Source organism: Hydra vulgaris, chromosome 02 (assembly GCF_038396675.1).
Source record: "Hydra vulgaris chromosome 02, alternate assembly HydraT2T_AEP".
Classification (NCBI taxonomy): domain Eukaryota; kingdom Metazoa; phylum Cnidaria; class Hydrozoa; order Anthoathecata; family Hydridae; genus Hydra; species Hydra vulgaris.
In genome coordinates, this window is record NC_088921.1 from 15,834,929 (window position 1) to 15,846,514 (window position 11,586).

At 27.0% G+C, this 11,586-nt stretch overlaps 1 protein-coding gene across 1 annotated transcript; it reads right to left on the bottom strand.

Annotated features, from left to right (window-relative positions):
* Nucleotides 1-558: 558 nt before the first annotated feature.
* On the bottom strand, nucleotides 559-7,400 carry LOC124812071 (metabotropic glutamate receptor 3). The gene is made up of 3 exons (XM_065790207.1): nucleotides 7,287-7,400; nucleotides 6,524-6,577; nucleotides 559-3,572 (listed from the first exon to the last, which is right to left on the bottom strand). Exons 1-3 carry the CDS (start codon nucleotides 7,300-7,302, stop codon nucleotides 1,243-1,245), a joined length of 2,400 nt encoding a protein of 799 aa, XP_065646279.1. The 5' UTR covers nucleotides 7,303-7,400; the 3' UTR covers nucleotides 559-1,242.
* Nucleotides 7,401-11,586: the final 4,186 nt, after the last annotated feature.

The following is an 11,586-nucleotide window of genomic DNA, read 5'->3' on the forward strand; positions in this document are numbered from 1 at the left end:
TGAGAGTCGTTCGGTATGATAAAATTATTTGTTATAAAAACTATTTTACTATTTATGTTAAAAATAAAAAAAAGTTGACCAATTTACACATTCTTAAAAAGAATTATGGTATTTAAACTATCGTATCATGGCGCAAAACTATCATAATGAAATTTTGAATTTCCTTCAATGCAATTTTTTAAGTTTTTTTTTTCGTAAAAGGATAAAAACAGGCTAGTTTAAGATATTTTGTATCTGCATGGATTTCTTTTTAAGAATGTTATCGACAAAAATTAAAATTAGTTTTAATCGCTATTTAAAAAATATTTAAACCTTTAAACTTTTTAAATATATTACGCTTAACAGAAACGCGGATTAAAAGATCTAAACAGTAATTTTTTAACTCCGCACTTTAACATAATTTCTTTGTAGATTAACAAACGAAGGGTGGATTTTTATAATATGTGCTTGAAACACAAAGGGCTTGTTTATAGAAGCGATTTTAAACGTTTCTGATGACGATAAAGTTTTATTTTAAAACCTAATATTTTATAATAAATCAACAAATTAAACACAGGATAATGGTCGAACATATCTTGAACATATTTTATATATTACATATGTAAAAAGTTAAAAAAACACAAGTTAAAATCTGAGAAATATGTATATTATCAAACAGAAAAAATAACAAAACAAACAATACTTAAATGTACTCAAACATGAAAGAAAAGATATGAAAAATTCTACCAAAATGTTTAAAAAAAAAACACAAAATCAAATAACCGCATTTGACTAAATAGCAACATAAAATTTAAGAGTTGTTAATGTGCCAGATGAAACAAAAGTATTAAAAATAATATTGTGCCTGTTTAAAATAAAACGTGTAATCCTGATAACGTTTAGTATGTACTAGGTGTATCCTAAAGCTACTTCATCAAGTTAAATAAATATTTGAAAAATATTTGTTGTTGAACTAAAAATATGTAATAAAATAAATCTCTAAGAACAACTATTTACAACTTGAACACTCTTCAAAATCTTTACCTAAAAAATTTACAATGTACACTCAACAAAACTTTTAAAATTTTTACAGAATTTCAAAAACTATAAATCGTAAAAACCAGAATTTCAAAGGAAAGCTTTTAAAAAGTTAGAGATTATATTGTTTTTTTTTTTTTTTACAAATATATCTTGTTTTTAAAAAAACAAGATATATTAAAAGCAAGTAATCAAATAAGCTAATGATAAAGATGAAAAAATTGTTCATTTAAAATATTGATAAACACATTTTATTTTATTGATAGATAATCCCAAAAATGTTATATATCCCAAAAGAATACACAGACAACAGATTAAATACTCCACATTGGTTATTGAAAATCCTAACACAGTATAGAAAATAGCCCACAGAACAATAGAAGCATGTGATATAATATTAACATAAAAACTCTCGTGATATTTTTGAGGAAAAACTCTGCAAGAAAAGGCTACTGCATTGCATAACATCTGGATGATATACAAATAAATATTGTTTTTTAAAATTGTAGATATAGTTTGACCATTGCTACAAACAATATTAATATGAGTTTCATCAGCTGAAACTATATATGCAGGATCTGGTGGACTATCAACGAACCAAAGGCATGTATATGCTAGTTGAAAAGCAGAACAGCCAACCACTGCTGCGACTTGTGAATCTCTTCTTATAAATGAGAGTGGTGTAGGCATTTTTGATGAGGTAAATATACGAAACACTCTTATGACTTTAAGCAATAAAGCACTGTAAATAATTACACAAGCTAAAGATGGCAAAATATTTCGTGAAGCGCAAACAAAGGTATTTGGTGTTGCAAAATAAACAAAGGGACAGATAAACAGTAACAAATTGCCACAAAGTATTGTCAAAGAAAATTCAAAACCAGCTGATTTTACAACATCATGTCCTCTAAACTTTATACTAACACCAAATTCAAAGATCACAAAGACCATCCCTGTGAAAGAAAAGATAGAAATGCTAACTTCTTTCCAACTACTTTTTTCAAAAGAAAAATATTTAAACGGTATCGTATCACATTGATTGGTAGTTAAATTAACTCTCTTGTTTGGTGCACATTTTAAACATGTTTCATTAACTACAATATGTTTTAAAGGGCATTCAATGCAATCCCAACAGCAATGTCGATGGTTTAAAAACCCTTTGAATTTTTTAAAATATCCAGGTGGGCACGGTAAACTGCAAACTTTATTAGGAGTTTGAAATCCTAATTGAAATGCATCAAAAATCTTTAACTTTTGATATTCCCATAACCCAATTATTTTATTAAAGGTTGTTGTATTGTATATTTGAAAATTGTATATTGCATATGTTGTGTTTAAACTATTTAGATCATATTGGTATTTAATTTTTAAAGCTTTAAGCAAAATATCATAGTTTTTATTTTCTGATGATGATTTATTAAAGCCAAAAAAATTTGGACAATCTGTAGAATTTACAACACACCCATTACCAACCATGACTTCATGAAGAGTTTCGAAAAAATCTTTTAATGCATTAATGGCAATTTTAGAAACAGGTGAATAGTAGTATCCATGGTTACTGCTCAAGTTTAAATAAGGTTCCATGCAGTGATTATGAAATGATTGTCTTTTAAGGGAGGAAATATAAATCTTTAAATTGCATTGAAAAACATCTTCATAATACATTAAAAAATGTTCATCATTTAAATTATTGTAGGGATTCTGTTGAAGAACGTAATTCTTAAAATGTAAATTTTCTTCATTAAAATGGTCTATAGTTAATGCACCATGAGCAATTTTTTCTAATCCTCGAATCACGTCAATATGTGTACCTCCAAAAACAAATAAAAGTGTAAATCGCTTTCCAAGTTTTAAAATTTTAAGTGATTCCAGTACCATTTGTGAATCTTTATCAGAGGTGAACAATACAAGCAGCCCAACATTGGTTGAATTTAAATAAGATAGATGTTGCGATATTTTTTCGAAATTCTTCAAATAGTTTGAACCAATTTGAAATAAAGTATTAATACAACCTTTAAACGAACTTCCAAAAACCTTTGAGATGTGTAAAGTTTGCATCTCAGTAGATGATATTACTGATAAATAATTAAAATGTAAGAAATTTAAAAGGTCTAGCACAACTTGAAGTCGATGGTAGTCATACCCTGAACTCAGAAGTCTGCTTTCTTTAATCAGAGGGACATTTGGTTTAAAACCATATGTTCTTGGATTCAAATTTATAATTGGTTTTTTATGTGCATAAAAAAACAACTGAGTTTTCTCTATTATATCTGATGATATTGCTGATAATAAAACATTAGCAGGTATAAATAAAGACTCTTTGTCGGGCCATATTCCATTTACTATGTCTTTTGATTGTGTTGGTGGCTGTAATAAAATAACTTTCTTAATAATTGCGGTTTGGTTAAACAAATATAACTTTGACGTTTTATTCGATTGATTGACTTCATAAAGTAAATGTTTGATTGCCAAATAATGCATAAAACCTGATATATAAACAGGTTTTATACCATCATATAAGTTGATTAAGACAGAAAACTCAATAGTACTATTAGCTGCAAAAAAAAAAAGAAAAATATACATATATATATATATATATATATATATATATATATATATATATATATATATATACATAAATTTTTTATCAAAAAAGAAATGAATAAAAGATACAAAATTTAATATAGGATTTAACAATTTAAATAGTTCTTATCCAAATCATGAATAAACAAATGTGTGAGTGTTTATATATATATATATATCTTTAAAAGTCATATTTTTGTTATACGATGTTTAAAATATGTAAGTTGATTTTAATAAAAACGCAGCGTATAACAATTTTTAAATATATTTTGATATAATATATTAACAATATTTTCGTTGACCTATTGTGGTCACCATCATCAAGTAATAATTATTACCTGATGACACTGACCATAATAGGTCAGCGAAATATCGTTAATATACCATTATATCAAAATACATTTAAAAATAGTCATATGCTGCCTTTTTATTGAAATAAACTTACATACATACATACATATATATATATATATATATATATATATATATATATATATATATATATATATATATATATATATATATATATATATATATATATGTATATATGTATATACATTTTAGTCATTTCAGACCACCTGAAATAACTAAAAATCCTATTTTGACCTCTTAAAATGAGTTCCTGCTGGTCATTGTGCCCGGTTGAAAAAAATCAAAGGTTTAAAAACAAGGTTTGACAAATAATCAGGATGTAATTTGAGTGGAAACTCTAATGGAAATAAAGAATGCACTTGAACACAAAAATGATGATTTACAAGCCTTCCCAGGAGATGCGTGTGGTTTTACATCTTGTTTAACCAACAAAAGTTTTTTATTTAGATAACATGGTCACAGCTGTTTGCAAGTTTTATTATATTAAACGTTTCAATACTATGCAGAAAAAACCTACGTTTCAAAGACAAGAAAGCAAAACTAACAAAATAGGAAATCAAAATAAATGTTATTAAACTTTGTATTTCAAAAGATTTTGCAATACATAAACTTGTTACATTAGCATTTATCATTTGCAATCAGACTCAAAAACCAATTATTTTAGTGGAACACATACAGCCATAGGAGCCTCAGGGAAGGAGAAAAGATTTATATTAGAGTACAAGTTAGCTAAAAAATATTAAAAAGGTGTTGGAAAGATGTCCAGTATAAAAGCACAAAATTTCAAATGACCGAGTTGTCCAAATCGAAAATTTTTTTGTGGACAAACAAGACAGAAAATTGCACGTGTCTCCTGGGAAGGCTTGACTAAGACCAAGGGCAATTATAACCTTTTTTTGATGTTTAAAATAGCTTACTTCCAGACATGGAGCAATCTCTGAATATTTAAATGATTTCTACTTTGTCAATCAAAATTTTATAAAATTTTCATTAGCTTGCTGTAGATATTGTTTAGAAAAGTTAAGATTTCCCTAATTAAGTGTTAAAAAATGTATTTTTTAGTTTATATTGTTTGTGAACACTGTTTTATCTAATTTACTTAAATAATGTAAACTAAAACATATCATTATACTTGCTTACTTAATTAAAACACGTCATAATATTTACTTATAATGTGAAATTATAATTTATTTAAAATAGAAATGTTCTTTTCATGATAGGCAAAAAGCAAGTTTATTTAAACAGATAATCATTAAATTTTTAAACATTTTAATTTTAAAACATTTATATTGTTTTTTATCTTCCATTATGCTAGATTCCTTAAAAAATTTGTATCTAACGTATTGTGGATTATAACCATTATGACCTGAGGAATTCTTTTGGTGGCATTATAGTACTAGTATTAATATAAATTGGATATTTTTGGATATAAATTCCATTTGGTTATACTATCCTTGGTAAATAATCTAAAATCAAACTCTGCATAAAAGTGCATCTAAAAACCCTGAAAAATATATAAACTTTAGCAAAACATAAATTTTTATCACTTTTACTTTCAACCTGCATAAAATTGTACCAAATAAGTAAATAACCATATTTTTAATATTTCTTAGTTGTCTTAACAACCAGTAAACCAGTAATGCTTAACAACAAATTTAAAAGCAAATAAACAATTTTCATCAATTCTAACATAATAAAGTATAATTTTTATAATAACATAATAAATAATAACATAATAAAGTATAATTTTTTAGTTATAATCTTCTGATCTCTTTTTATGAACATATACATTCTAGTAAAATGGTGATTGCTTAATCTTTTGTGCCTTTGCTAGTGGGAACTAAAATGAAAATGAAGTCTTTTTTTGCAATGACTGATACTTTAAATCTCTCAGCTGCTACAGATTTTTTTGACATGACTTCTGCTTTTTTTTTGCAGGGTAGACTTTGAGCAGTTGTGTGAAAGGCCTACTTCTGAAAAGCATTGAGGACATCTTTGTTTAACTGTGTTTTGGTTTGCCTTAAATTTTAGAGTTAGAGAGACTCAAAGAATTGTGCTTAGAACTGCCTTATTAAATTTAATTGGTTGCTTTAAAATAAGAGTTCAATAATGAAGCTAGCTAATAAGAGTCAGCTCAGATGAAGACACGCAAGAAGTTTTTGGTAATCAAATTAAATACCAAAAACTGTATTGTTTTTAATTTAATCAAATTAATATATTATTTGTTGTTGCTGTTTATTGGTTATTTTACTTAGTAATGTTTCATCATCACATAAATTGATATATTTGTCTGAACTCATTTGTTACAATGGTTTAAATATAAATTTCTTTAAAGATTTCTTTAATTTTATTATCAATAATAATGATGATAAGTTCCTTAAAGTTACAGATTAGGACTTTTGACTTTACTGATTGCAAAAATTGCAATCAGTAAAGTTGTTAGTTAATTACTTTTAACGATTTTGCTATCTTATTATCAAATTAATCCTAATATCATAACATTATAATAAGGTAAAAAATAGTTAAAAAACAAAGAAACAAAAAAACTTACACGAATTAACTTCCAATCCACTTTTAGCAGTAAACATAGCTATTAAAACGACGCCTTAAACAAAAAAAAGTACATATTGTTAAAAAAATATTTGCCTAATAAAAGAATCTTTATTAGAATATAGAAATTTGAGCTAATCTCTAATTATGAACTTATCTTGAGATCGAAGATTAGAAATAAGAAGTAATTTAATATTTTAAAAGCAATATATCGTCGGTATACAAGGGAAATTCACCAAGTCTAAAAACGTTATTTTGAGATATTGAACAAATAAGTTTTTATGTAATAGTTGAAATAAAAATTTTTTAATCTCATTAAATAATTAATTTATTATATTTGTGTGGTATATCAAACGATATAGAATTCAAAGTACTAAATAGGGGTATAATAAATCCATACTGCCAAAAATGGACTTATTGCATATCCCTTGCACACCGACGATATATTTTGTAAGTAATAATTAAAATGTAATTATTTAGACAGAAATTATTAATTTTAATAAGGTGGTTGTTATGTGGTTATATGTACACATGTTTTCAATTTTAAAGTATCTCTATGATGTAACGGATTAAGAAGGATTAAGCCATGCGGTTTAAAACTTCGGTAACAACATCCCCAACAAATACCTGAGCAATTACGAATTAAAAAAAAACGAGTAATAAAAATTTATTAAAAGAAATTGTTTTTCTTTTGTAAAAACGTTAATTCTTTAAAAAAACCTAAAAAAATGAAATTTTAAAATTATAAATACAAATAATCATACCAAATAAGACATTCATTTTAGAAAGCCGCAAAATAAAACTAATATCCTTCGAACCAATATAAGCTATAAAGTAGAAGAACAAAACGCAATCCTTTTCGCGACTGGTTGGTTTGAAAAGTATGTATTTTTAGTCAAAATAAAAAGTAGTCAACCATCCGAAAATACTATAATAGAGTATTAAGTACATTAACTTCAGCATATAGAACATGTTTAGGCGATGAATATTTTTTGCAGCGGATTATAAACCTTTTATCTGTTTCTACTTTAATATGAATCAACTTGATTATACTCTTTTGAGAAATATATTTAAATATTTTGTTAAGCCCAATGGAACTGTACACTTCAGCTACTTCCATATTTCTTTCAACAATACTACCCCAGTGGGCATGCATCGTCCGGAGGTCGTTCGTAAGACGCCTTCTGAATGTTCAGACGTCCGACGGACGTCCCCTGGACGACGCATGCACACTGGGTTGTAAATTGTTTACTTCCTGAATCACACAATGTTTACTTCCACACATGTTTCATTGAGTAGCTATATCATTTGAGAAAGACAAAAAATGCAATTATTTTAAAATAAAAATAAAAAAGTTTTTATTGCTACTTCAGTATTAAAAATGTTCATAAATGACTTCATTATTAGACATGTATTTCAAAAATTATTTAGTAGTTAGAAATTTATATTCAAAATGTAAATTATTTATATAACTTATAAGAACTATTTTTGTGTATGGTCGTCGTGTTGTGATCACATACAAGGTGCTCTAATGTATGGAACATTAGAGCACCTAGTAATACGATAACGGATATGAATTTAATTTTTCAATAATTAGTGCTCTTAATTCCTTCAACAAAAACAGAGAATCTTCCGGATTTCCAATAATAATAAATACAATGTAATAAAGAAATAATCCTTTCAAAAATACCATTATTCAATCACTTTTTAACAATTCATGCTTGAAAAGTGATATTTCTTTAAAAATATATATAACACGGCAATTCCAGAGATCGCAAATATATATATATATATATATATATATATAAAAAAGAACGACTAATCAACACTCTAACGAAGCAATGATTTTTTTTTAATTGTTTTTTATTATAAATGTCAAATACTCCTTAGTTCCATAAGTTCTGCTTTTTCTTTCATTCTATTTGAATTATCTTTTCTAATCTGGTCCCGATATTTGTAAAAATAACATAACTTTGGGACAAATATGAAGCCAAGACTTGTGTAACTACTAAGTAAATAAAAAAATGAGGAAACTATATCTTTGTGAAAATAATTGAATTTAGCTACAGCGAAAGCCACAGAAAATACGATAGTTATAAAAAATGATACCGACGTTGTTAATACAAAACTCCAGCCTTCATTATACTTCATGTCTAAAAATTGTTTATTTCGAATCTGTAGTCCCATTGACAAAATAATAAAAAAAAAGCACACTGCGTTAACAATGTGAAAGTAGAAACTCAGACGAGAATCCACAGACGTCAGTCGAGTATGTATAATTGTCTATTCCAACCTCAACTACAGTGAAATAACCAATATTCGTGTGAATACAAGTGAAAGGAACAACAGATAATAGTAGCAAAATAATTACTTGCAATGTTTTATTGGATATTATGCGATATAAACAGTTAGTTTGATTCGATTTAGGAGATCTGCTGATTTGTGATGTATTTTCAAGAGGTTCCCTTGCAAATGCAAAATGTTTTACTGCTTTCTTCGTTACATCTGGAAGACGAACACATAATTTTAAAAGAATGGTCAAAAAACATATATTTGAGCCAGTTTGAGAGAAAAAGCTTCTAAGAATACAAAGAACGTAAGTTGCTGAGTTCAAATATATAATTGCAGCTGTTATTTGGAAAAAAATGCCAATGAGATAAACAATCCACAGTGCTCTTCGACCTTTCCTGAAAATTTTTGAATCAAAATAGCGAAAAACAATGACCAGACAAAATATATTCATAGGATACACAAATATAGTTAATAAAGCTAACATGCTTAGATGATACGGAAATGTAAAAAAGCTGATTTTTTTTTTTGGTAACCTTGAACAAGTCATTGTTTCTAGTTCTGCTTTTTCTAAGCCTAGCTGGCATATAACACATGTATTGTTAATAACAATGCTATTAAAAGGACATTTTATACAACTCCAGCAGCAGATTTTGAGATTGTCATTAGCATGTTCCTTTATGTAACCTATATCACAAGGTTTGCTACAAATTGGAGTAAAATTAAAACCCACCCATGTTTTGCTATGGTCAAATAAAAAATTTCTTTTACATTGTCCAAGAACTTTTTCATTCTTGAAATAAGATTTAGTGCGATTTATTGACCAAAAACCAACTTTACGAACGAAGAATATTAAACAATTCTTTCCTAACATTACTCACATTTACGGTAGAATATTCACATTTGAAGTAAGTAAGGTGTGATGTATCACATTTTTTTTCTATTAAAGTACGGATAGCCATAGCGCTGGCATAAATAGCGTGAATCATGTAATTTACAAGAACTTTTTCTGTGTATGGTCGTCGTGTTGTAAACCATTCCACATTGTATGGAACATCAGAGCATCTAGTAATACGACAATGTTTTTGCATGAAGTTATATTTTTTGGCTATTTTATAATACATATTACTTACATTGCCGTAATACTTAACAGCATTTTCTTCAGAATACCATAATTGATTCCAACTCGGGATTAGATAACGAGACTCCATAAAATTTTTAAACTCCGTATGTTCTGCGTGTGTTGACTCAATTGAAATAGATTCTAAATGTATATATGCACGTGATCAGACATAGGAGGTGAAAAATATAAAAAATCAATTGCTCCATAAAACCAAATTATTTTAAATGGATTGGACTTTTTTTCAATAATTAGTGCTTTTTTTTTTTTTTTTTTTTCTCTGTTCTAATATAATATAAAATTTTACAACTTCGTAATATAAAATTTCAATAAATAAAATAAGTAAAACAGAGAGGGGCTCAAAGAAGATGAGGATGACAGTACGTTATCGCAATCTTTTCATAGAGGCCCTATAACAAGATTTCAAAAAAATATTGTAATATGTTACAATATGCGTAATAAAATTTCAATAAAATATCGTAATAAAACGCGTAATTCGCTAATAAAATTGACAAGCAATCAACAAAAGTAGAAATAAAACAAAAACAGATTTATGAGAAACTATTCAAAATATCATTAACCAAAAACGTTTCTTATATTTTAAAAATTTCTTTTTTTGTTAAAAACTTGAATGAACTTAACTAATTTACCGTACCTTTGAATCCTTTTTGAAAAGTATTCCATACTTTTGGACCTCGATATAGAATGCTGTACTCTGAATATTTGTTTATTATCCGAGGCAGTTTATATGTGTTGGACATATTCGCTCTAAGATTATAGCTATCATTTTTATTTATTTTAAACTTGTTATTAAAGCTTATAGGAGAGATAATGTGATTATAACGATACATGAAAATTAAATGCTGGTAGATATTTATTTCAAACACATTCATCATTTTCATATCTTTCATTAAGAGCTTAGCTTGTTCACGCTTTTTTTTTGAGTAAATGATTCTGCAGGCATGTTTTTGTAGACTATAAAGTTTTTTAATCTTTGCCGCTTGAGAACTTGCCCATGAAATGTTTGCATAGCTGATGAAGCTATGAATTAGCCCAAAGTAGATTAATTTAAGACTATTTTTATTGACGTAGGAGCGAACTCGATACATCAAACCTATTATTTTGGTGATTTTTGACTGGATATATATTATATGTGGAATCTTATATTGGATTGCTTATTTACTAGTTTATCATTTAGAGATAGGTTAGGCAACTTGAGAGGAAGATTTTCTTCTTGTGTTTTTTTGTGAAATAGTATATACTTTGTTTTCTCAGCGTTAAGTGAGAGTTTGTTTGCCTTAAACCAGTTGTTTACTTTACACAGTTCAATATTCATGTCTGCATATAATTTCTTGATATCATTGTTGGTGAGAAATAAGTTTGTGTCATCTGCAAACATGACTGAGTTCATTTTTAAAGATGCATTACAAAAGTCATTTAAATATATTAGAAAAAGAAGTGGACCAAGAATCGATCCTTGCGGGACTCCACATATGACATTTAATACTCCAGATTGGACATTATTTACATATTGTTTTGTGTTTGTAAGATAGCTTTTAATTCAATAATAACTTTTATTTATTATTCCGTAATGCCTTAATTTATCTAAGAGAATGCAATGGTCCACTGTATCGAATGCTTTTGATAAATCAAGA